This window comes from Monodon monoceros, unplaced genomic scaffold, assembly GCF_005190385.1.
Source record: "Monodon monoceros isolate NGI ecotype Baffin Bay Population unplaced genomic scaffold, NGI_Narwhal_1 Super_Scaffold_18, whole genome shotgun sequence".
Classification (NCBI taxonomy): Eukaryota; Metazoa; Chordata; class Mammalia; order Artiodactyla; family Monodontidae; genus Monodon; species Monodon monoceros.
The window spans coordinates 148,579,143-148,606,854 of record NW_021703774.1 but is presented as its reverse complement, the minus strand read 5'-3'; the positions used below and the strand labels follow the sequence as shown (position 1 = coordinate 148,606,854).

The 27,712-nt window shown below is 38.6% G+C and overlaps 1 protein-coding gene across 1 annotated transcript in view; it reads left to right on the top strand.

Moving 5' to 3' along the window:
* ZMPSTE24 (zinc metallopeptidase STE24) overlaps positions 1–27,712 on the top strand; it is a 47,984-nt gene that overhangs the window by 17,166 nt on the left and 3,106 nt on the right. The window contains exons 4-9 of the mRNA XM_029230271.1: positions 3,510–3,626; positions 4,005–4,157; positions 5,512–5,653; positions 10,530–10,708; positions 24,002–24,106; positions 25,970–26,113. Coding sequence (XP_029086104.1) covers positions 3,510–3,626; positions 4,005–4,157; positions 5,512–5,653; positions 10,530–10,708; positions 24,002–24,106; positions 25,970–26,113 — 840 coding nt within the window. The remainder of the gene's footprint in view (positions 1–3,509; positions 3,627–4,004; positions 4,158–5,511; positions 5,654–10,529; positions 10,709–24,001; positions 24,107–25,969; positions 26,114–27,712) is intronic.

Below are 27,712 nucleotides of genomic sequence, written 5' to 3'. Positions count from 1 at the left end.
AAATGGTTTATTGATAGAATTATTCATTTAAAATGGTATTTATGCATAAGACAAGTGAGATTAAGAAGAACTCAAGTTATCTTAAATTAATTCAAGGCTCCATACGTAGACGATTTATATGTTAGTGCAGAAGGAACTTGAATTTATGGCATACGTTGATAAACTAGGGAGAATGGAGAATGTTTCAGAAGACTACAGGTGAGCAAAATCTAGACTTTCAAAAGGAGAGAATGGTACATTCTGTGCAGAATGCTAAACTTGATAATCAGTGCCTTATCACAATTCTTCAGTGAATTATTAAAGAAGAGATGTATGAACTTTAAAAAAAAGAGTAGAGGGACTTCCCTGCCGGTCCAGTGGTAGAGAATCCACCTTCCAATGCAGGCGATGCAAGTTCAATCCCTGGTCGGGGAACTAAGATCCCACATCCTGCAGGGCAACTAAGCCCGGGCGCCACAACTACTGAGCCCACGCACCTCAACTAGAGAGCCTGCGTGCCGTAAACTACAGAGCCCACGTGCTCTGGAGCCTGTGCCACAGCTAGAGAGAGAAAACCCACACGCCACAACTACAGAGAAGCCTGCACACTGCAACTAGAAAGAAGCCCTCATGCCTCAACGAAGAGCCTGCGTGCCACAACTAAGACCCGATGCAGCCAAAAAAAAAAGAATAGAGCCCAGGTATAATCCCAGAGCAGCTTGTGAAGGGCACATGATAAAACATTTTATAGTTAATCTGAAAGACTAAAGACAGAGAAAGAGCCAGAAAGATTCTGAATAAGTAAAATAATGAGTGGTAACTTTTAGATATTAAAATGTATCATAAATTTTAAATAGTGTATCGGTACCAGAAACAGGCCTAACTAAGTATATGTAATCTTGGTATCTGATAAAGGTGGCATTTCAGATTGGTGAGGAATATATAGGTTATAAATTTTCTTAGGACAACTGAGAAAAAAATAAATTCCAATTTTATATCCTCCAAGAAAAAGAAAGACTTAGATGAATTGAGTATTTAAATATAAACAAAGATACATTGACAATACTTAAACAAAAAAAAACTATAATTTTTTTAAACTTTTTATTTGATATTGGAATATAGCCGATTAACAATGTTGGGATAGTTTCAGGTGCACAGAAAAGGGACTCAGCCATACATATGCATGTATCCATTCTCCTCTAAATTCTGCTCCCATCCAGCCTGCCACATAACACTGAGCAGAGTTCCCTGTGCTGTACAGTAGGTCCCGGTTATCCATTTTAAATATAGCAGTGTGTACATGTCAATCCCAAACTCCCTGACTATCCCTTTCCCACTTCATTCCCCCTGGTAACCAGAAGTTCATTCTCTAAGTCTGTGAGTCTGAAGAAACTATAAATTTTAATATGATCTAGAGTTTTTAATTAATTAATTAATTAGTTAGGCTGTGTTGGGTCTTCGTTGCTGCGCACGGGCTTTCTCTAGTTGCGGTGAGCGGGGGCTACTCTTCATCACAGTGCACGGGCTTCTCATTGTGGCAGCTTCTTTTGCTGTGGAGCACAGGCTCTAGGCACGCAGGCTTCAGTAGTTGTGGCTCGCGGGCTTTAGAGCGCAGGCTCAGTAGTTGTGGCACAGGGGCTTAGTTGCTCCGCGGCATGTGGGATCCTCCCGGACCAGGGCTCGAACCTGTGTCCCCTGCATGGGCAGGCGGATTCTTAACCATTATGCCAACAGGGAAGTCCCGAAAGAACACTTTAGAAAAAATTGAGTACCTCAACACAAAAATGGGCAAAGGCAGAAATTCGTATGATCATAAAATACATGAAAAATATAAATCCATGCTGACAATCAAAGAAATGTGTTTTAATACAACAATGAAGAATCGAGGAGTTGTGCTTCTTTCTTTGTTTTGGCCTATCATATCATATTGGGTAAAAAACAGTTAAAAGAATCATAGGACAGAATTGTTGAGGGATAGGGAACTAGTCTCATGGTGCTGTCAGACTGAAAACTAGTATAGTTTTTCTAGAGGACACCTTGGCAGTTTGTATCAAAAATCTTTTAAAATTTAAGTTTGACACCAGGGCTTCCCTGGTGGTGCGGTGGTTGGGAGTCCACCTGCCGATGCAGGGAACACGGGTTCGTGCCCCGGTCCGGGACGATCGCACATGCCGCGGAGCGGCTGGGCCCGTGAGCCATGGCCACTGGGCCTGCGCGTCCGGAGCCTGTGCTCCGCAACGGGAGAGGCCACGGCAGTGAGAGGCCCGCGTACCGCAAAAAAAAAAAAAAAAAGTTTGACATCAGACATTTCACTTTTACGAATTTATGGGGAATGAATGAAACAGGTTCATTGTAGCATTGGAATGAATGCTACATACATAATGGAAATGTATGTAATGGAGCCATTAGCAATGAAGTAGATCTATATTTATTGATATAGAAAGATGTTCGTGATATGTTAAATGAGTAAAGCAGGTATTCAAACAATCTATACAATATGGTTGTATTTTTTGAAGATGGGATTCCGATTCAGTAATTTTGAGGAAGGTCCTGGAATCTACTTTTAAAAAATTTCTCATTTCCCATTTGGGGACAAATGCTGGCATAAACCACCCTGCATGTTGTAGCCAGACAACTCTCCTTTTTTCCTCTTCCCTTCTTCCTCTTCCTATGTTTAGAAACATAGTGGCTGCACCTTTACTACCAAGTCAAATACGCTTTCGTGGTGTACTCACACTTCAAAGAATCCAGTTTTACACTGAGGAGTGAGAAGGAGAGTGATGGTGTGGTGGGAGGGAGAGCGAGGCTTTTATTTGCTTCATTGCCTTCCCCTCCCCCCCAAGTCCCTTCATACCAATTAGCCCTCATCCTCCACTGTCATAGGAAAAGATATTTGTGAAGAAAAATGAGGCAGTTCTTGGCTTTTGATCTCCTAAGGACCTGTTGTTAAGGCAATGAAAGGAGTTCTAGAGGGTTATTTTCTCTCTTGAGTTTTGGCTCTGTTAAAACTTTAGCACACTCTGCCCCACCTGCCCTGGCCCAGCTTTCCTGATGCTCCATTATGTGTCTCTGCCTGGTCCCAACTAGACCCATCATCTTGTCATCTTTCACTTTTAAGGTGCTCTTTCCTTTCTCCTTGCTTTTGCAAATTGTGTGGAATTTCTCCTTGCCTCTTCTGTCCCACTAATTTATCTCTTTCTTCAGAGTAGCATTCCATTTCTCATCAGTGTTGTAAGCCTTTCTTGAATTCACCAGCATATGTGGCTGAATTTAAGTTCTTTTAACCATTTTGTCTCTATGACTTCAATTAACTTTCATATGGTGCCCGTGTAATAAAAGGAAGTGTTTTAGTGCCTCCCTGTCTTGCAAATAAACTCTGAGGGTAGCAGTGATGTTTCAGGCCCGTAGAATCAAGCACATTGCTTGAGTTATAGTAAGTACTCAGCAAATACTCGTTGATTGGTTCCCTAATATTTCATTTGAAGAATGAATTAAAATTAAAAAACTGCCTCTTTTTTTCTTGTGTTTAGATCACTCAGTCCTTGGTGTTTCTGCTGTTGGCTACACTTTTCAGTGCATTGACTGGTTTGCCGTGGAGTCTTTATAATACTTTTGTGATAGAAGAAAAACATGGTTTCAATCAGCAGGTAAAATAGAGAATGCAAATGTTCTCTTTTGTGCTTTTGTCCTCTGCTGGGAATAATTAAAACATAATTTGCTATTTTAGAGCATGAATTAATCGAGGGAAAAGGAACTGAAGATATGGTAAAGATCATAGTTTAAGGTCTTGCCATAAACTCTTCTAGCACTAATGTCTAGTGTTTTTTCAGCTAATAACATTTAAATGAGTTTATTTTAAACTAAAATGCAAGATATTGACTTATTGTCTTAGGCTACCTGTTGTCATGTAGTCTCACTGCCTTTTAATTTTTAAAATTGCTTTAATAATGTATCCTTTCTATTCACTTATTTGTTATTTTAAAAGCAGTTTCTTAGTTTCTCATTATGACCTTTTATTTTTTCAGACTTTGGGGTTCTTCATGAAAGATGCAATCAAGAAATTTATTGTGACTCAGTGCATTTTATTACCTGTGTCTTCACTTCTACTTTACATTATTAAAATTGGGGGAGACTATTTTTTTATTTATGCCTGGCTGTTCACACTAGTTGTATCTCTGGTAAGTGAAATCTTTGTTTCGATTTTCTTTTACAAAATGTTCCTTGGTGAGATAACTGTCATTTAATCTTCATTAGCATCTAAATGGTTCTTAAGAAGCAGAAGAAATATAAATAGGTGCTCATATAAATTCCCCTTCTGTTTTCTGCTTTTAGCTATAGAAATGGGAGAGTTGACTCTGACCATAGATTTTCTTCTCCTTATACTGGCTCTTACAGATTCTAGAAGCTAGTTGTTAGTTACCTTTAATGATGCAGTTGTCAAGCAGTTTGGGGCTGTGCATTTGTGAGTTGCCACCAGAGCGATGACTAAGTTTGACAATTTGATGACTCTTGACTGAGCTCCAGTGTCTAAAAACCATGGATATTTTGGAGAGAGAATAGATGTAAGCAGGATAAGAAAAAGAAAGCATAAACGTGTCTGCTTTCTCCTGCCCTCCTTCCCCTGCCTTTCCCTTCCTCCTCTCCCCTTTGCCCTTTACCCCTTCTTCTCTGTCCCTTGCCCCCTCCTCCTGCCCCTCCCCCTCGCCCTGCCTCTTCCCTTTTCCCCCCACAGCCCCCCCTTCTTCCCTCTCTTCCTTCTCCCTCCTTTTTCCTCTCTCCGCTTCCCCACTGTCCCTTCTTCACATCTTCTTTTCCTCTTCTCTTTCCGATATTCCAAACTGCTTCACAGCACAAACACTACAACACAATCAAAATGGCCTGTTAACAGCCCCCAGAAAATACGTCCTATCAGCTCTTCAGCTGCACTGATGGTGAGGTTTCTTTTAGTCTGAATTACCATGATGCTCATTGCTTCACCTCCTGCTGGTGGGATCATGACTGGAAAATGGGTGCTAATTGGACTTACAAATATATGTTGTATGGCAAATTGAAGTGGCAGGAGAGAGAGCAGAGGAAATGCTCCTAAAATGCTTAAGGAAGTACTGTTTCAACCAGTGTGTATAGCTATGAACTGCAGGTCAGTAATATTAGCAGGCAAACCAAATAATAGCACACAGTCAAGCTCTAGTAGTTCTTTTTTTAGCAAACACTTCAAGTCTATTATGATTACCTTGAAAGACAGAATTCCAAGTTATGATGGGCTCATGAAGTGTCAGAAATCCCCAAGATAGTTTTGAATGGACCATTTGGCTTTTCAGTTATTACCATATAGAGACTATTCATTTTGATTTAATTCATCAAACAGATATTGAATGCTGTACTGGTACTATTTCGGGCTGGGAGTACCAGAGCAAATAAGATAAGGTCCCTGTTCTCAGTGCTGGGGTCACATAGTTTTAATACTGAATCTGTATAGTGAGTAGTTTCCCTTTAAGGACATATTCCTAGGTTGTTCTCATATTTGCGTTTCAGGCGCTTGTCACCATCTATGCTGATTACATTGCCCCTTTATTTGACAAATTCACACCTCTTCCTGAGGGAAGGCTTAAACAGGAAATTGAAGTCATGGCAAAGAGTATTGACTTCCCTTTGACTAAGGTGTATGTTGTTCAAGGTAAGGCTCCCTGGGGTAAGAAGATTTTATTTGAGCGATTTCTTTTATTTGATTAGTTTATTCTTAAAACTTTAATAAAAGAACAAATCAGTTGGTTTGGGGGTTTTTTTGTTTGTTTGTTTTTGTTATTTAAAGATTAGGATTTTACATTTTGGCTTTTGAAGATTTATAAGAATCGATGACATAGTCCAGGGATAGAAACTGGTGGCCTGATGCCAAGTCCTGCTCTTGCCTGCAGCTATGTTTGGTTGGTTTTATTGTTTTTAATTCTGCACCAAGGCCTTTATCACTCCCTGCTATGTCATAATATTAGACTGATTTTTTCACTTCTAATACCTGCCTGGCTCCTATATGTAACTGAGTTGGACTCTTGCTTAGATTCCATTTGGCAGTGGTTTGGGGGCTCAAAAACAAAACCAATGTTATTGGCTTTGTCTCCACCAAGAAAACTTCCAGTGTTCTGCAGGACTCTGATTTCACCTGCAGATTACCCAAGATTGGTGCCACTTGGTATTTTGGATTAGTTATACTCTGCTTTTCTGATGATTGCTTTTGAAAATTAAGCTATCTATCTGTTAGCTTGTGTAAGACTACTAAAGTCTCAAGGAAACCTACAAAGATGCAAAGAAAAACTGTGTGGTACCATGACTTTCAGAATCTGTAAATTAAAATCCATGTAAATGAATGAGTGTAGTTCTGCCTCTGCCACTTACCAGCTGTGGGATCTTGGACAAGTCACTTTGCATCTCTGGGTTTCAGTTTTGCTTCCTCTGAACTGTGGTCTGGCAAATGCTTTCTGTAAAGGGCTAGACGGTAATTATTTTAGGCTTTGCAGGTCGCATGGTCTCTGTTGCAACTATTCAACTCTGCCATGATAGTACAAAAGCAGCCATAGTAATACATAAAGAAACAAGCATGGCTGTTTTCTAATAAAACTTTATTTATAAAAATAAGTGGCAGGTTTGATTTGACCTGCAAGCCATAGTTTGCCCATTCCTCCTCTAAAGTAAAAATCACCATTGAGAAGTAGCTATGGCGGATGAAGGAGTAGAAACTGGGAAGTAATTGCAGGGTCCAGGAGGACAGAGATGGTCACAACTGGAAAGAATGAATTAACAGCAACGAGAAGAGTATAGAAATCTCAGGCATTTGGCAGCCAACTAAAGGCACAATTAGAACATGTCTATGGGGAAATAGTAGAAAAAGAAGCCAATTCATACTACTGCTTTGGCCTCTGAGATTACTAGTCTTTTAATAATATTAAACTAGTAGCACAATGATCAGTATAGTAGAACAATCTCTGAGGCGCTTTTACTGAAGGGGCAACCTAAGTTGCCGATCACTTATAATCAGATAACGTGAATGCTAATGCTATGACAGTAGAGGTAGTCGAGAAGATGTGTGATATATACCATCAGTGCTATATGATTTTAGCTGAAATAGTCAGGGAAGGCTTTATGGAGGGTTATAACATAAGCTGGGACTTTGTGGAAAATCAAGATTTGAGTAGGTGGAGGGTAGCATTTCAGAGGTCAGGCTGTGGAGCCAATAGGTTTGCGTTTAAATTCTGGTTCTAGCACAGATTCCCCGTGTGACTTTGGACAACTTACCTCTGCTGAACAGAAGTTACTCATCCACAATGCATGTTTCTGTTGTTGTTAATAATGTTGTCAAAAATATTTTGAGTAAATGAATGTTGTTAATAACAGTAACAACACACATGATGGATTTGTAAATTGAAAGGAAAAACCGAGTGAAAAACCAAGAGTCTTGCTCTCAGAAAATATCAGATAGTAAGTACTGTGCAGAGAATTAAACTGATGTGAAGTGAAAAAGAATGGCTGAGCAGATACTTTCGATTAGGTCATCAGACAAGACATCTCTGAGCAAATGAATTTAAGCTGAGATCTGAAGGAAGGAGCCATCCGTGCCAAGATCAATGGAGAGACCCTCCAGAGCTTTGTATCTTCAAGAAACAGAAAAAAGTCCAGTGTGGCTACCACATGGCAGGAAAGTGTTATGACATGAAATCTGAGACATAAGCAAGAGTCAAACCACATAGGCCTTTGTAAATCAGAGTAAGGAGCTTGGATTTTATTTTAAGTCTAGGGTTAAAGCTATTGAAGGTTTTAGGCAGGAAAGTGACATGGCCTAGTTTGTACTTTTTACCTATTTTATGTTGCTATATAGAGAATAGACGGTAGGGGAGGCAAGAGTAGAAGCAGGGAGAGCAGTTAGGAGGCCAGTGCTGTTCAGGAGGAGATAATGTGGCTTAGACTAGAATAGTAGTAATTGACGGAGAGAAGTGGATATACTGGGGATGTGTTTTAGAGGTAGAGTTGATGGAATTTGCCGGTAGATGACATGTAAAGGAATAAGAGAGAAAGAGACATCAGAGATAACGAGCTAGATTTTTGGACTAAGCAGTTGGATAAATGGTAGGTTACTGAGATGGGAAAAAACTGGGAGAAGAGCAGGTCTGTGAGGGTTTAAGTTCTGATGGGTGTGTTATATACCTATTGAACATTGTACTAGAGTTCTACAAGCAGTAGTTAGTTGCATGCCAGCCATAGAAACCAACTATAGCTGATTTAACCAGAGAAATTCCTTATTGAAACAATATTTGATAACTCACAAAGTCACCAGGAAAGTTAAGTTTACCAAACTTGGGAAGTGGACTCTCCATCGGGAGACCAGGAACTCAGAATCATCCTGCAGAACCAGTCTGGGGAGGACACTGCTAGTGGCTCCTGATGTTGGAGTCAGCAGTGTGTATCCCTAACATCCCTTCCACTAGCACCTGCAGAATTCATTCCTCACTGCCCTGCTTCTTTATGTAATTAGCTAACTGTTTCAGAGTCCCCAGTGGGTGCATCTGACTGACTGAGCCAGGGCACTGGGCTAGCTGCCAGGAGTGCTTGGGGAAGCAGATAGCTAGCTTTTTAGATTTCTCAAATGAGAAGCAGTCTCTCACAAGACTTGCATGATGTGAAATTCCCTAAACTCTGCAAGGGAATTCTAATACTGGTCAGGGAAATACTATGCTTGAGAATATAAACAACAGATAGGCACTTTAGCCATCCATGTGGAGATGTAGGCCTGTCAAATAAGCAGCTAGATATATAAATCCAGAGTTCTAGGGAGAGATCAGGGCTAGAAATAGTGATATGGAAGTATCTGTATCTGGCATGTAGATACCTCCTTGAATGAGGGCACTTAGAGAAGAGAAGGAGGCTCAGGTCAGAGTCAGCAGAGGAGGAAGAGCCAGCAAAGGAGGCTGAAGAGGAGAGACCACTGAGGTAGGAAGAAAACGAGGAGAAGATGGTGTTTCTCTTGAGCTAGGAGAAGAAAGTGTTTCAAGGAGGGAGTGGTCAACGGTATCAAATGCTGCCAAGAAGTTGATTAAGATAAGACATCATAAACGAAAGATGAAGAGACAGCTGGCCATGACTTACAATCTCATAGAACGTTTTGGTTTTCAGAGTTCCCAAATACATTACTTCATACCTCAAGTGGTACGATAAATCCATTCAGTAAACAAGCATTATTGAATAAATACTACATGCAAGGCATAGTGATACAAAAAGCTTATGGTCTAGTGCAGGGACTCTTAAAACTTTAGTGAATATAAGAATTCCCTGGAGAGTTTGTTTAAAGATTCCTCGGCTCCATTCTCAGATATTGGGTGTTTCTAGTATTTATGTCTAACAAGTACCCGTAGGTGATTTTGGTGTAGGCATTCTTTGGGCCACACTTTGAGATACTTAGACCAGTGGGAGATACTAAGACATTCATTTTGTTTTATTTATCTGCCTACTTCCATAGGTAACTTCAGGTAGCTTCTAAGAAATATTTTTAAATTAATTTAAAAATTAGAATCAGAGAAGATAGAAATGAGATAGAAGTATAAGATCTAGATACCCAGCTTTCCAGATCCTAAGGTCCTATATTATTGATAAAATTGGACCACATATTTGGCTCTTAACTTCCAGGCAACCAAACCAAAAAAGTCCTCTCCTCATATCATAAATGGGAAAATAAAGCTTAAAGAAATTAAGAAAGTTTCTTACATTTACACAACTAATACATGGCAGAGCCAAGATTTGAACCTAAAGTCATTCTTAACCACTAAATTCACTGCACATGCTAGAACATAAAATATAAAGAAAATAAAGTATAGAAAATAAAGAAAATTATAAAGAAGAAGATAAAAATCAGCCATAGTTCAGCTACTGTTAGCCACTGTTAAAAATTCAGGGTTTTTTTTTTCAGTCTTTTTAAGATAGTTTTAATTTTTTCTGATTAAATAAGTTACTGACTTTAAAAGCCTTGGAACAGAGAAAAGTATAAGGGAGGGAACAAAAATCCATATTTCTAGAAGCCAGCGATAAACACTTCAATATTTTAATATATTTCTTAATAGGTTTGTGTTTCTGCTTTTCTATTTACATGTACATTTTTTCATGACAATAATGGAATTTTATATACATGAAGTTTTACATCCTTTTCAGTTATGTTGGTGAGCTTTTTCCTATCTTGTTAAAATATTTCAAAAGTATACTTTTTTTCTGGCTGCTTAAAATTCCATTTCATAGCTTTACCATAATTTAATCATTCCATGACTGTTGGATATTTAGGCTTTATTTATTTACTTATTGCTCTAAAGCTGCAATGAGCATAAATATTTGTTGTCAAGACTGCAAAGAAACAGGCGCTTTCCACTGCTGGTGGTGATTTATGTTGATATAATATTCTTCAGGTGTTAAACAATTTGAAAATGTTAATGTCCTTTCCAGTAATTCAGTTTCTAGGCGTCTCTCCAAAAAACCCCATACTTTTTAATTATTTTCCATGCTTTGAACTGTCTTTTCCTTAGGATCTAAACGCTCTTCCCACAGCAATGCTTATTTTTATGGCTTCTTCAAGAACAAGCGAATAGTTTTGTTTGACACTCTACTAGAAGAGTATTCTGTACTAAACAAAGACATCCAGGAGGAGTCTGGCATGGAACCCTGCAATGATGGAGAAGGGGACTGTGAAGAAATAAAAGCTAAAGTGAGTTCTTCTCTTCCTAAGAGACCCTGGCTTAGTTTTTATGAACAGTTCCTGTGACAGCTCAAAATAACATTAATTTCTATGTAGTGAGTGTTGAATTCAGGGAGACTATCAAATAAAAACACAGCGGCCCCTTTATAACTGTGGTATTTGGGAGAGATTATCACTATCGTTACATGCTAACTACCTTGCAAGCTTTCACAGAATGTACACAAGTATAAGGTAGGAAAATTCTTATGATTATAAGCTGTCTTTAAAACAGGGACTTTATATACAATTCCTGACATGTTTATGATTGAAGAATTCCCACAGGCAAGATAAAAAGGTGATAAACATCTCATTTTTAGCTTCATTGAGATATAGTAACTATAGGCTTTGGCAGTGGAGAGACTTGAATTTGAATCCTGGTTCTGTCATTTAGTAGCTGTGCATTCTTGGGTATACTATGTAACTTGGTCAGTTTTCTTTTGTCTGTTGAACAAATACTTATGAAATGTAAACTCTGTGCTGAGATACTTTCCTTGGCACTAGGAATACAAAAATAAAGAGGCAAACCTTGCTCTTAAGGAGTTTATAGTCTGAAGGGGAGAAAGTCATACAAGCACAGTACAATATGGTAATTGCTGCATTGAAGCTGTAAATACTGGATGCAGTGAGAGCACAAGAGAAGACGTTTGTTAAATCTGACCTCTTAGTCTGAGAAAGCTTTTCCTGAATCTTCTCCTGGATGAGGTCAGCTAATGCTGATTAGCAAAACCTAAAGTATAGCAAGACTAAATGGGGAGGGGAAACACTGATAAGAAAACAGTACATATTTCATCAGAAACAGTCTCCAGTAGTTGTGTGTGTGATGGAATGTGCCATTGGCTTTGGTGTCATTCAGAGATGATTTGGGATCTGTGTAACTCTGGGCAAGTAACTTAAGCTCTCTAAATCTTTGATTTCTTAACTGAAAGACAATGCCATCAGGGTTTCTCATCTTGGCACTATTGACATCTTGGACCGGACAATTTTTCATCATGGGAGGCTACCTTGTACATCATAAGATGTTGAACAGCATCTCTGGCCTCTCCCTTTAGATGCCAGTATCAATCCCTCCTTTCCCAACAACTGTGACAATGAAAAATGTCACTAGACATTGCCAGATGTCCGTGGGGTTGGGGGGTGCTGGAAGGAGGGGGCAAGATCACTCCTAGTTGAAAAACACTGGGATAAAGATGCCTACCTTTTAGGGTTGTTAAGGTTAAATGAAATAATATATGTGAATAACCTTGTACTCTATGTACTTTAAGTACCAGAAAATAAGTTTTATCACTGAGCATCTGTTTTGACTCTAAAGAGATGGTCTAATAGAGTGCCTAGCCTGTTATAAATATGTAGATGGAACAAGATTCTGTGAAGGGGTTAAACAGTATTGGGTGAAGGTTAACTCCTTTGATGATATTTATTTTTAAGTGGGTTTATCAGATTTCCCCGGCGGTCCAGTGGTTAAGACTCCACGCTCCAAATGCAGGGGGCACGGGTTCGATCCCTGGTTGGGGAGCTAAGACCCCACATGCCGCATGGTGGGGCCAAAAAAAAAAAAAAAGGGAAACAAGTGGGTTTATCCTGTCTGGATATTGTAATAAAAGTCATTTTGGTCTGACCAAGAGTCATAGGATTTTAAGCTAGGAAGAGCTCTTAAGGTCATCTTATAGACAGGAAAACTGAAGTCCTAAAAGAGTAACCAGGTGACAACAGTGAGGAATCATGCAAGTTCAGCAAGTCAACCTGCTGAAGAGGTATCCACATACAGGGTGGATTACTTTATAGCCAAACCTGGGTGTTAGATAGTGGTCTGCTGATTTCAGTAATGAAATAACTGACCTTTAGTATCTGTGAGAACAGTATTCTTTGGCTTAAATCTTAGAAAAGATTAGTCTTTTGAACCATGTTGAATGGAGTTTGAGTTATTTTGTTGGCTTCTTGAAGAGTAGCTGCAAATATTTTAGCATCTATGTATAAGTTACATAGTCCTACCCTAAAGAACCTGTAGGAGAGGAGAGTAGATATGTATACAAAGAGCTCATAGTTTAAGGCAGAGAGTGGTAAGCGAGTGGCTGAAATAGTGTGGCTTTTAGAAACTAAGAAATTAATGCAGATGCTAATGGTCAGACAGGTTTCTTAAAAGAGAGGATATTTGAACTAGGCGAAATTTTGACTTGGGGATGGAGCTTTTCAGGTTGAAGATATGGAATGAATAAAGCTATAAAGACAACTACACAATGGCTATTCTGAGACTAATGAATAAACAGATTCTTGTAGAAGGGGATAGAAAGGTAGGCCAGGACCAGTTTGTAAAGTACTTCTTCCTGAAGACATTGAGTGGTTGTTTTCAGTGACCTGGAAAGTTTAGATTGATTTGGGTAGAGGCCAAAGCTTGTTTTAGGAAGTTTAAAATTTGGTGGCAACATATATGATAGAGCAAAGATTAGAGGCAAGGGGGACTTCTAGGGGCCTATTGCATCAAGATAACCAAGATAAGCGTGAAATAAGGGCCTACACTAGAGTGAGAGGTGAGAATAAGTGTGGAGTCATAATAAAAGATGGATTTAAAGTACTTGGGTGATTGCTATCATGGGGAGTAAAGGAGGAAATCAAAGATTGACGCAGAACGCCAGTGCATGTACCACAGGTGAGGTGATTTTAGGTAGTATATCAGTATTTGAAATTTGAATGGCTATATGTGTATTAATGTATATTAGGAAAAAGATAAAACTAGCTTATCATGAAAATTGTCATTTAGGATAAGGTTAAGTTTTAAAAAGTGAATTGATTCTTTAAAAGATATTAAATAATCACACAGAGAATACACAGGTGTGGCAGAAGTTTAGAAAATAGTGGCTTATTCAGCACCTGCTCCTGAACGCCTACTATGTACAACACAGTGGGGGATGCAAAAGTGGTTTTAAGTCTGGATCACATAGAAAGGATGAAGTGTTTCATTTTGAACAGAAGAAAACTAAAGTTATCTGAAATCCCTCCTCTTAGAGATAACTACTATTAACATTTTGATGAATATCTCCATACTGGCTATTCACATTTTATAAGATGACTAGGAAACTTACTCTCTGCAGTTTTATCCTTCAGAAGACAAATTCGATCATTGGAACAACCTGTCTCAAAAGCAGTTTAAGTAAAAGGAAAACTTTCAATATATAAAAGCTGTACTTTTATAGAAGAAAACAAGTATTTCCCCAGCAAGTGCTAGGGTCGTGTGAAAGTATTCCCAGTTGATAAGTACAGTAGAGGACAAGATCCAGAGATGTGGGTTTGGCTTTTACCCACTTCTTATTAGCAAGATGATCTTAAGACATTTTAACTTCTCGGTGTCCTTTATCTCTAAAATGAAGGTGTTACTTCCCATCTTGTGCAGCTTGGTGTTGTGAGGATCAAATGAATCAGCATATGAATTTTACGAAAAGTGCTATAGAAAAGTGAAAGATATGTGGTACTTATTTTTGTTATTGTATGTGAAATTTGCATGGGAAGAAAAGAAAATCCAGTTTTGTCTAAGAATCTACCGCCAATAAACAAGTCTCCTTTCTGCAGAAAGTGACCCTTATTTAAGCTCTTTTCATTCCATATCTTTGAATGTGACTCCATGCAGTTCTGAATAGCTTCCTAAACCCAGACATCAAACCAGGAGACAAGAGCCTATGTTATCTAATAGAGACCTGCTTATTTTATAAAAGAATTAATTCATAGTTCATACTGGGAAGCAGGTAACTAGTGAAACTAGAAGCCTAAAGACTGTGTACTTTATATAAAATGATGATAATGATAGCTGCCTTGTAGTAGTGGAGATTAACAAACTATGTAAAATATCTAATAATACAGTGTCTAGTACATAGACCATTTAATGAGTGGGAGCTGTTATCATTATTATTAAACAAAGCAGCCTATTTTGCTTATTATTAAACTAATAGACAAATTAGAAAACATGAATAATCCAACTAACTGTAAACATCTTACTGTATATATTTCTAGTCTTTTTAAATCATCATTTTTTAAAATCATTCTCCTCGGGACTTCCCCGATGGCACAGTGGTTAGAATCTGCCTACCAATGCAGGGGACACGGGTTTGAGCCCTGGTCCGGGTAGGTCCCACGGGAAGGTCCCACATGCCATGGAGCAACTAAGCCCATGTACCACAACTACCGAGCCTGTGCTCTAGAGCCCACGTACCACAACTACTGAAGCCTGCGCACCTAGAGCCTGTGCTCCGCAAAAAGAGAAACCACTGCAATGAGAAGCCCGCATGCTGCAACGAAGAGTAGCCCCCGCTCGCGGCAACTAGAGAAAGCCCGCACACAGCAACGAAGACCCAAAGCAGCCAAAAATAAATAAATTAATTAATAAAATAAAATCATTCTCCTCTTATTGGGTGTATGGGTTGTTTCCAGTTTTTTGCTGTTAAAACTATTCTTGCAATGAATATTTTTGTATATAAATCTTCAGTTGCACCTCTTTATTTCCCCCTTAGAATACATGTCTATTAATTGGTGCTTTGTTCATTATTCCCTCTTGATGGCCATTCCCTGAAGGTACAGGTACACGTGTCTCTTAGCCATTTAAGAAACTAGGCTAGTTATCTCATTCTTTACTTTCTCTACCAAATGTATTCTGACGTAAATACTGATGTTTAAAAGGAAAAGAGATAATAAATGTAAGTGCTATCTTGCCAGTCATTTTAATCTATCCCTCTACCCAGCCTCATTTTGAAGTGGTCATTTTCCTTAAAAATGAGGAATTGGCGAAGGAGTGGAAAAGTGGTAGACTATCTAGATTCCAGTATCTTGCTGCCTGTGTTTCCGTTAGGTTGCATTTTTCTAAGGTCTATAAAACAAAATAAATTCCCTTTTTGTCTATTTTTTTTTGTACTTCACTCTTTTAAGTAGCTGGAGTTTATTTCAAAACTGTTAGCCTTCACTTTCTAGGGTATATATTGTGTAATTGTTGCGGGATAGATATGTGTCCCATAGATGAAGCTTTTTTTATTATTTTGTTTATTTTTTTTAAAACAAGAATATTTTTTAAATATTTATTTTTAAATAACAACATACTTTATTTTTAATTAATTAATTTTTGGCTGCGCTGGGTCTTAGTTGCTGTGCGTGGGCTTTCTCTAGTTGCAGTCAGCAGTGGCTACTCTTCATTGCAGTGTGTGGGCCTCTCATTAAGGTGGCTTCTCTCGTTGGGAGCACCGGCTCTAGGCGCGTGGGCTTCAGTAGTTGTGGCTTGTGGGCTCTAGGGCACAGGCTCAGTAGTTGTGGCGCAGGGGCTTAGTTGCTCTGCGGCATGTGGGATCTTCCCAGACCAGGGCTCGAACCCGTGTCCCTGCATTGATAGGCGGATTCTTAACCACTGAGCCACCAGGGAAGTCCCGAAAAATATTTACTTTTTAATTTTTTTATTTTGGCTGCTCCAGGTCTTAGTTGCGTCATGTGGGCTTCTTAGTTGCGGCATGCAAACTCTTAGTTGTGGCATGCGTGTGGCATCCAGTTCCCTGACCAAGGACTGAACCCGGGCCTGCTGCACTGGGAGCATGGAGTCTTATCCACTGCACTACCAGGGAAGTCCCTGATGTGGACCATTTTTTAAAAATCTTTATTGAATTTGTTACAATATTGCTTCTGTTTTATGTTTTGGTTAAGTGTACAGTTCAGTGGGTTTTAGTATATAATGTGCAACCATCACCATATCACATTCATCCTTTTACTTTTAACCTTACAGTTTTTATATTTTAGATATCTCATACATAGATAGACTTTGTTGTTACGGTTGCTTTTAAATCCAATCTAACACTCACTATCTTTTTTTTTGACAAGCTTTATTTATTCATGTATATTGTGATTACTGATATATTTGGAATTATTTTTACCATATTATTTTATGCCTTTTTTCCCCTCTATCCTTTTCATATCACCCCCACCTCCACCCCAAACATATACACACACATCCTCCTCTTGCTTTATTTTTAGAACTTATTGAAGGTTTTTAAAAAATGATATTTGGGTTGTCATTAAGGTTTCAAGGTTCATATATGACTATTCTTTTAATGGTTGCTGTTAAAAATAAATCATGCCCATATAACCTAAAATCTTAGCATATACAGTATCTTCACTGCTTCCTGAACAATCCAGGAACCTTAAATAAACACTTTGATCTAATTATACCCCCTTCATATTATATTTTAGTTTTATCCTGTCTATTTTTTACCCCTAAAATTAGCATTATTATTATTTTATACAGTCATTATTTAAGTTTACCTATGTGCTTACCGGTGTCTTTGCTTACCATTCCATATTCATCTCACACCTTCCTTTTAGAAATTACTTTGCTTCTTCCAGAGTATATGCTTTAGAAATTTCTTTGGAAAGTTGTTTTTGTTTTATTTATTTATTTATTTATTTACTTACTTACTTATTGTCTGCGTTAGGTCTTCATTGCTGCGCGCGGGCTTTCTCTAGCTGCGGCGAGTGGGGGCTGCTCTCCGTTGTGGTGTGCGGCCTTCTCATTGCAGTGGCTTCTCTTGTTGTGGAGCACAGGCTCTAGGTACGTGGGCTTCAGTAGTTGTGGCTCGCAGGTCCTAGAGCGCGGGCTCAGTAGTTGTGATGCACTGGCTTAGTTGCTCCGCGGCATGTGGGATCTTCCCCGACCAGGGCTTGAACCCATGTCCCCTGCATTGAAGGGCAGATTCTTAACCACTGTGCCACCAGGGAAGTTGTCCCTGTTTTTGTTTTTATATCACTCTCATTCTAGATATCAATTCAAGATTGACAGCTATTTATCCTAGCATCCTAATATTTGTTTATCTATTTTTTTCTATTCTGTTCTGATTTCCTTTGTTCCTGTTGAAAAAGTCAGCTCTGTGAGAATTCCCTGGTGGTCCAGTGCTTAGGACTCTGTGCTTCCCCTGCAGGGGCCATGGGTTCGATCCCTGGTCAGGGAACTAAGATCCTGCCTGCAGCATGGCCCAAAAAAAAAAAAAAAATTCTTCTCTGAGCTTACTGTCTTTTTTTTTTTTTTTTTTTTTTTTTAGTTCTTTCTGGTTATTCTTAAGATTTCTCTTTGATTTTCGTGTTGTGAAAGTATGGACTTCTTTATCCCAGTCCTGTTTGGGATATACTGTGGTTCCTAAATCTAAGGACTCATGTCTTTCCTGAAGTTTAAAAAACTCTTTGCCATCATCTAAAGTATTCCTTCTTTCCCGTTCTCCCTAGTCTGTCTTTCTGGAATTCCAATTAGGTGAATGTTATACCATCTCATTCTGTCTCCCATGGGTGCTAACTGCTCTTCTATATTTGTCTCTTGGAGCTTCATTCTGTAATTTTTCAGCTCTACACTCCAGTTCATGGATTCTTCCTTTAACCAGTCCATTGTGTTTTAAAGTTCTAATTGGTTCTTTTTCGAATCAGTCATTTCTGGTAGTCTCTTATTCCTTCCTCATGTTTTTAGTTCCCTTGTTTGTATAAAACATGCTTCTTTTTATTCTGTATCTGATAATTCCAGTATCTGAAGTCTTAAGGAGCTAATGTAGCTAGCTCCATATTGTTTCTACTAACTCTTACTCATTGTGGCTTGTTTTCTGAAGTATTTGGTAATTTTTATTGTGAGTTCATAATAGGTCAATGATCTTCATCTTCAGGAATCTTGAAGCGTCCGAGTTTAGGGTACATTCCTCAATAGAGGATTTGTATTTGCTTCTATCAGTTGGCCCCAGTGCTACCAAGCCAGAAGCACTTTAATATCTCATCTTGGGGTTTTCTGGACCATGCAGATAATGGTTTTGAATTTGAATGGAGACTTTTCTTTTTTTTCCACTTTAGATGAGCTTGACACAGTTGGGCTACTTCACCAGCATTTTTTTTTTTTTCTGGCTCACTCTTTGACTCAGAGTATACCCCTTCATGGGATTATGCAAGGGATGTTAATTTCAACTCCTCACCTTTGGCTTTTTCTTACTTTAAAATAAACTAAACTGTATGTTTAAAGATATTTGTTTTACCTTATTAAGCAGTTTTTTTTAAAAGATGTTGGGGATAGGAGTTAATTAATTAATTAATTTATGTTTGCTGTGTTGCGTCTTCGTTTCTGTGCAAGGGCTTTCTCTAGTTGTGGCAAGCGGGGGCCACTCTTCATCGCGGTTATTAAGCATTTTTAGATGTTTTTCAGAGTATGTGTGTGTTGGTGAGTGAATGTGGGTATGCACATGTGAGAGTGTGTGTATAAGATTAAATTGTTCATTGTGTCTTGGCACTATTTAAATTTAATCTGGAAAGTTTATAAACAGTGAGAATTTTATTTGGCTTTGAAAATATTATATTTTATCATTCATATGACCACCTACCATTTAGGTTTAGTTATTTAATTTAATTTATTTATTTTTATGCGGCGTGCAGGAACTTAGTTCCCAGACCAGGGATCGAACCTGTGCCCCCTGCAGTGGAAGCATGGAGTCCTAACCACTGGACCACCAGGGAATTCCCTATGTTTAGTTATTTTAAAACCAGTACTATAATAATATGCAAATGATTACATATCTGTTGACTAAAAAAATTGTTTATTTGATAAATGTTGAATAATTTACTTTTATATTTATAGCTGTGTGAAAGTTGAAAGCACAGGTCTCTGGCATCAGACTACTTGGCTTCACATCCCAGGTTTTCTATTTATTGGCTGTGTGGCCATAGGAAAATTAGTTAATTTCTCTGTACCTAGATTTTCTCATCTTTATTTTTTTAATTAATTTTTATTAATTAATTGCTTTACAATGTTGTGTTAGCCGCCACTGCACAAGAAAATGAATCAGCCATACACATACAGGTATCCCCTCCCTTTTGGACCTCCCTCCCATTTAGGTTACCACAGTGCATTAGGTAGAGTTCCCTATGCTATACAGTATGTTCCCATCAGTTGTCTAGATTTTCTCATCTTTAAAAGTGTACTTATTTAAAGATTTTCTCATCTTTAAAAGTGTACTTATCTAATATGGTGATTATGATGTATAAATGAGTTATAATACAGTATTTAGCACAGAGGACCTGGTACATAGTCACTGTTTAATAAATGTTAGCAACTTTGTTGTTACTTTTTTAATCTTTCCTGGCCTATTCTTCATATGTGTTGAAGGAAAAACAAAATGTATGCATGTGTATGTATATATTTTTGTGTGTATATGTGTGTGTGTGTATTTACATATATATTTGTAATGTTGGTTTGAGAGGCTATCATAAAGTTAGGGAAGCAGAACTCCAATAAATTTTAACATTAAATTTTACTTTATTAAAGTAACACAAACATACTGTTTAGAAGTTCAGAGTACAAAAAAAGCATATAATAAAATATAGCAGTTTCATGTTTCTCGCTTCTCTGTGCTGCTCACGTGCTGCCAGAGCCCTTTCCCCACAGACTGCAACTCTTTTAGCTTCTTCTGACATTTACACATATCATTTTTCTATATTGTATGTGTACTATTATTTATTGACCCTATCTCTTTTTTTTTTTTTTTTCTGCACCGCACGGCATGTGACATCTTAGTTTCCCCAGCCAGGGATCCACCCCGCGCCCCCTGCGGTGGAAGCGCAGAGTCTTAACCACTGGGCCGCCAGCGAAGTCCCTGACACTATTATCTCTTGACTTTCACTTACGGTAGATGAGGATTTAGCTCTTGTCCTAACATCCGCTCTGCTCCTCCCTTCCCTCAATTCTTCCAATATAGTCCTGTTACAGTTCTTGGTTTAATCAGTATCAAAACATTTTTGTAAACATTATTGTAAAACAGTGTTGTACCTATTCACTGCTGAGCATGCCTTACCTTTTTTCCCTCTTGCTTAATAATTGCTTTTTTTTTTAAGTGTGCTTAGTTTTCCTTTTATCTTTTTGCTAATTCTTCTCACAACTTCTGCTGTCTTTCAGTATAATTTCCTACAAGTTTAATTGCATCATTAACCTTATCAGTTTTAGTCCCCCTCATCCCTGCCACACCCCAAAAGAGATCTCTATTTTCTTTCTTTGGGGTGGTTTCTCTGAAGCCCTGCTCTTCAGCTCTCATACTGGACTTCCCTTGTGCTCATCCTTGATTGCATGTTGATTTGCTGTGTTCTCTTGATAGTGTACATCTTCTACTAGTTTCATCAGGTTAAAAAGATGGTATGGTGACTGAGAGTGTGATCATGGCAGCCCTTAACAGATTTTCTTTCGAGTCACACTGTTCAAATCTGGATGGGTTACCCTCTCTAGCTGGTGTATAGATGTCATTCTGGGGTTGCCCTTTACCATTAGAGATTTCCTTCACTTCTCTCCTACATTGGGTCTCCTGTGTTCTGTATTCCATGACTTTTTGTTCCTTAATTTACTCCTTCATTTTGGTAAAGAACATCCTCAATCCAGTACCTTCCTGAGAAAGACTGCATAGTAAAGTTTTTGAGTCCTGGCATCAAAATGCCTTCACTTTTCTGTCACATTCTTTTCTGTCACTTTGACTGGGGTTTAGATTTCTAGATTGGAAATACTTTTTCTTCAAGATTGTGAAGGCATTTTTCCATCGTCTTTTTTTTTAAATTGCTTTATTTTTATTTTTAAAAATTAATTAATTTTTTGGCCACGCCACACAGCTTGTGGGATCTCAGTTCCCCTACCAGGGATAGAACTTGGGCTGCAACAGTGAAAGCCCGGAATCCTAACCATTAGGCCACCAGGGAACTCTCTCCATCGTCTTCTTGATTTCAACATTGCTGGTGAGGTGTCTGAAATCATTCAGTTTACTTATCCTTAGTATGTTACCTTAATTTTTACGCTTCTAGAAAATTGTTGGATCCTTTCTCTGTGTTCTGAGATTTCACATGCCTTGGTGTGAGCCTTTTTTTTAAATTGAAGTATAGTTGATTTGCAATATTGTATTAGTTTCAAATGGACAACACAGTGGGTCTGTTTTTACCCATTGTGCTGGGTATGCATTGGGTCCTTTTAATTTGGAAGCTGAGGTTCTTTGGTACTAGGAAACTTTCTGGAATTGTTTTGTTGATGATTTTCTCCTCTCCATTTTTTTGTTCTCTCTTTTCAGAGTTCCTATTATTTGAATGTTGGCTTCCTTATATTGAACTTTCTTAGCTTTTCTCTCCTGCTTTTCCATTTCTTTATTTCTTCTATTTTCTGGGAGATTCCATCATCTCCCAACCTTTTTCTTTTTTAAATAAATTTATTTATTTATTTTTGGCTGCATTGGGTCTTCCTTGCTGTGCGTGGGCTTCTCATTGTGGTGGCTTCTCTTGCTGCGGAGCACGGGCTCTAGGCGCATGGGCTTCAGTAGTTGTGGCTCGCGGGCTGTAGAGTGTAGGCTCATTAGTTGTGGCGCACAGGCTTAGTTGCTCCACAGCATGTGAAATCTTCCCAGACTAGGGCTCGAATCCGTGTCCCTTGCATTGGCAGGCGGATTCTTAACCACTGTGCCACCAGGGTAGTCCTTCCAATCATTCTATTAAGCTTTAATTTCCAAGATTTACTTTTCTCTGAATTTCCCATTTTTACAGTATCCTCTGTTTTTCCACGAATATAATATCTTATCTCTGAATTTTCTCCTTCTATCATTTCTGTTTCTTCCATACTGCATTTTTTTCTGTATCTGGTCTTCCATCTTAACAGCTTACTTACCTTGTGTACCTGATAATCCTTGTTCGTGTACTCCTTAGTAAAGGAATGGGACTGAAAACCTGATTGGAATCTCTGAGCCTGTAGATAAGGCTTATCAAATTTGAGCTTCACTGTAGCTTGGCTTGGATGTGCTTGTAGTTGAGGAATACCTGCTGTTAGTATCTTCAGGTCTTTCCTGGTAGAATGGTCAGTTCCCAGGGAGTACTCTTCTAATCTTTTGCCTGGTGGGTAGTTATCTGGGAGCCAGGTATGGGGAGAGGACTAGTTTGGGAGAGGGAGTTCTCAGTGTTCAGTGTACCATACCATTAGGTAAGCAAATACATGGTCTGTTGCTAGCGTACCCAGGCCCTCAACTATGTCGAACTCCCAGTTGAAGTGTCCTATTCTTTTGCCCTATCCAGGGAGAATGAGCTTTCAGGCTTTTGCCAGAACGAGGAGGAGCACTTGCCTTTTGGTGTGGAGTTGGAGAAGGAATCTGGAGCTTTAACCATTTCTCACACAGCTCTCAATTCTTATTTCAGCCACCACCTCCTGTTCCCCAGTTCCAGGATTACCTGGTACTGTTAGCTCTCGAGCCCTTTAAAGACTCTCAGCGTTAATCAGTGTTCTCAGCCAGTGTAAATCAGGCTGGTTCTCTTTTCTCCACTGCTAGCTTATGATGTAACTTCCTTTGGCCTGCCTAGTCTATTATCATTTGTCTGTCTGCTTTCCTGCTTCCAAAATGTTGTTGCTCTTGCCACCTCACCTGTTTTCCCTATCCTTGTGGGTTTATATCTTAAAAAAAACAACTCTTGATTGTAGTTTTACTGGAGTTTTTAGAGGGAATAAAATTATATGTGAATGTTCCCTCTGCCATCTTAGCTTGGAAGTCTCAGTTTTTTAAATAGCATTTCCTGGTGTTTTTGGAGGTCATAAGTGACATGTCCTTATTAGCAGATAATTTGGAAAATAGGAAAGATATGAAATAAACATCACTGTAATTCTACCATATAGAAAAACTATTGTTGACATTTCGATATACTTTCAGTCTGTTTTCTATATTTGTGTATTTTTACATACACATTCGCATTTTTTCATAATTGGAATCATACTATATATTTTTAGTTTTGTTTCCTGCTTTCTTCACCTAATGAACCATTTTCCCATGTCAGAACATAATCTTTGAAAACATCTAGTGGATATTCATCTAGTGGATGTATAACATAAATGTTATTTGGCACCATCATGAGCAGTTTCCCATGTTGCAACATAATCTTTGAAAGCAGAATTTCTAATGGGTTTATAATATTGCTGTCACATGACTGTGTCGTGATTTATTTAACTATTGTCCTATTGATAAAGATTTATATTTTTTCTAATCTAAAGTAGACTCGTGAAGTCAGAATACGTCTGTCTTGTTCATGATTCTGTGTTCAAGCTTAACCCGGTATTTAATGTGGAGTGGTTCAGGGAATGTTTTGTTAAGTGAATGAACAGTTCTGCACAAAAGTCCGATTGTTTTCTTAAGTTAGAATCTAAGAAGGGCTCTTTCTGGGTTAAAAGGTATAAACTTTTTGAAGTTTGTTGATAATTTATTTTCAATTTGTTCTTTGATTCAGAATAAGAAACAAGGATGTAAAAATGAGGAAGTACTTGCTGTGCTAGGCCATGAACTGGGGCACTGGAAGTTGGGACACACAGTCAAAAATATCATTATTAGCCAGGTAAGTTTGGAGTGACAATTCTCTTTTTATGACAGGATAGTCAAATTATAAATATAGCACGCATGAGAGTTCATATAGTAGAGAGGTTAATACAGACTCTGTAGCCAGGCTTCACATCACGGCTCCCTGACTTACTACCTGTGTGACCTCAGGCAAGTTCCTGAGCCTCTCTCTGCCTCCATTCCCTTGAGTGATGATATCTCATAGGACTGATGTAAGAACTAAATGAGTTAATATACGTAAAGAGTTTGGAGTAGTACCTGGAATACGGTAAGTACTATAGAAGTATTTATTGTTGTTATCATCATCGTCATCGTCACCACCTCCTGAGTCGCTCAGCTAAGGAGCTGTGAAGATCAAAAGGAGTGAGCCCAGATAACTTGGGTATTAAAATACTTTATTATTATTTTTTTTTGCAGTACGCGGACCTCTCACTGTTGCGGCCTCTCCCGTTGCGGAGCACAGGCTCCGGACGCGCAGGCTCAGCGGCCATGGCTCACAGGCCCAGCCGCTCCACGGCATGTGGGATCTTCCCGGACCGGGGCACGAACCCGTGTCCCCTGCATCGGCAGGCGGACTCTCAACCACTGCGCCACCAGGGAAGCCCTAAAATACTTTTTAAAGAACATTTTTTCTCTTTTAAAAAAGTCATTATAGGGGCTTCCCTGGAGTGGCTGGGCTCGTGAGCCATGGCTGCTGAGCCTGCGCATCCGGAGCCTGTGCTCCGCAACGGGAGAGGCCCCAACAGTGAGAGGCCCAAGTACTGAAAAAAAAAAAGTCATTATATACCCATAGAAAAAAAAATTGGAAGAGGTAGTAAATATAAAGAAGATAATAATTTCTGTAATATTCCTCTTCTGGGTATTAATACCACTAAACCAACAGAGTGACCACAGTTTTAAGGCTCTAAGTGAAGTAGCACTGTGTTTTGTTGACTGGTTCTGAGCATATATGGCCTCAACTGAGACTTAAATGGGTCTTTGTACCTTTCTAAAAGGCCAGCTGGTTCTGGGTGATGGATTATATGGGAAGACTTGTGTACCCCTGTACGTACCTTCCTGTTGCCTTACATCTATAGGTATAAAAATGAATTCCTTGGCTGGAAGCTATGTTGTACAGATACATGGCAGTGAGTAAGACATTAAATAAGTCCAAATCCAAGTTTAATGTAAGTTATTCAGTTTAATAAGGAAAATCACTGCTGCTTTCATGAAGGAAGGGGTCCAATAGAATCAGCCTACCATGAGGGTGGTGGGCTGGTCCCTGAGGTACCTCATCAGGGCCGGGGTTGATTGCCTCTTCTGAAAAATTGGACACTCAGCAAGAGCCAGTGGGGGGATGTCTGTGTTGTTGATTAATGCATTGACTCCATCCCTATCACCATGGCCACTCTGTTCATGAGCCCTTGACCAAGTCCTAGAGTGGCTAAGGAAAGAACCTGGCTAACATCCACAGAGCAGGTATCTTCTCCACCTGATCATTGAGAGGGCCTCCTCTACCATGGAACGCTTTTGGTGAACATTCACGTTAGACCTAAGTATTATCATACTCTGGGCTAATTTTGGAAGTTTTACCACATACCCCTTTCCAGATCTTCTTGTTAGCCATCCACTAGTTTTTTCCAAGGCCCTAATCATCCAGCTAAACCATTATTTGTCCACTAACAATGAATTAGTATATATATCCTCAACTCAGGCCCTCTCTCCTTCTAGAATAAAAGTAAAACTATAAAACTACCTAAATAACATTTTCTGTGATTACATTAACATCATTCTTAAAATCACATCATGATGTCTTGTTCTACTGATCCCACAGTGAAATCAGCTTAGAAATAACTCAGAAATTTTGTATCCTTCTTTCTAGATGAATTCTTTCCTGTGTTTTTTCTTGTTTGCTGTATTAATTGGTCGAAAGGAGCTTTTTGTTGCATTTGGTTTTTATGACAGCCAACCCACTCTAATTGGACTATTGATCATCTTCCAGTTTATTTTTTCACCTTACAATGAGGTAACGTATACTCTTTAAAATTATCTCACATATGCCCTTGTCTATTTCAAATCTAGAACCTTTAGGGTAGTGAAAAAACAAAACAAAGCTATAGTTTTAACAAGCAGATGAAACAAAGTTTTAGTCCCTTGATTTACTAGCTAGTACAAGAAAGTAGCAGAAAAACCCAATCCCAAAAAATAAGTGCTTGCATACTGTTAGGGGAAAAAAAAAAGTGGAGAATTAGACTGTAGTGGTGAAAACCTTGATATAACAGGTACCTAGAGACTTGGTAGATGGAGATTAACTATTGGAATGCTATGTCCTAGACCACATATTCACCAGTGCTTGAGTGAAAACCTTCTGTGTGTGAAGGGACAAAGCAAATAATAATTGAGTGTAAGTATGACTGCATAAGGGAGGCTGTATGACAGTGTTCCTCTGATTGTATTCCCTGACCACCTGATTCATAATAGCCTTAGCATCCCACCCCAGACCCTCTGAATCAGAATTGGGTGTTTTATGATAAGTGTAGTTTAAGAACCACTCAGTAGGGGGACTCCGTATATGTGATAAGACATAGATTAATGAGACTGTATATGAATAAATCCAGTGATGGCAACATGTCCTGATACTAATTGATTAGACTTCCACATTAAGCCAAGAAATAGTATTGGGGATCTCGAGATGTCTCCATTCAGAAGAACTCTTTCTTGGGACAGGTTGTAGAGTTAAGGTTTTAACTTTCTCTGTAAAAGGTGGGGGTGGGCTGGGGTGTAAGGTACCAGCAAAGAAAAATGGAGAGGAATAGATCATGTTTGTATAGCGTTGTCCTCAGAATCTACATTCATTTTCCAGAGAACTGAGATTTATTATCTTTAAACTCTAAATGTTTTAATTTTTTATTTTACCTTTTGCTGAGAGTATAAAATGCTGTATACAGACTGTTACTTTTAAAGAGGTCATAGAACACCTTATAGTGGTAATTGTCATTTCTGTCTTCAGTCACAATTCAGGAATGCCTTAAGGACACTGAGCTATGTATATGAAATGCCCCAGACTGCTTCGCTCTTTAAGCAGTTATGCTGTTTGTTTGTTTATTTATTTGCTTAACTAATTTTCTTATCTCTTTGCTCACTAACAGGCTGATAATCCTTGCTAATATCAGTGTAACTTTCTGTTATGGTCATTATCTGTTTATAATTTTCTTCTTCAACCAATCATAGACTGGGAAATCAGATAAACTCATTAAGTAAAAGTTACTAGATTCTGACTGAATATAAGTGTCCTCTTATAAGGAAGGCACCAGTAACATTAGTGGTTCTCCTTTGGGCATCTAATTTGGCCTCTCAGTTTTTGTCTTTGTCTCCTTATATTGAGTAGTTGAGTTCACTTCAAAAAATGTCTAAGTAAATGTGGGGTATTAGAGTAATTTGAAATGTGAGATATTAGCAACTGTTTTAAAAACCTTGGTGAGCCCAGGAGATTCATTTCAAAAAGACTAAATATTTAAACAGAAAATCTTATGTTTAATGTCAGCATTTAAGAGGTCATTATAGGAAAGACATACTTTCCCAGAAAATGGGGAAATTGTCCCATCAAGAAGAGCTTGGAAACCTA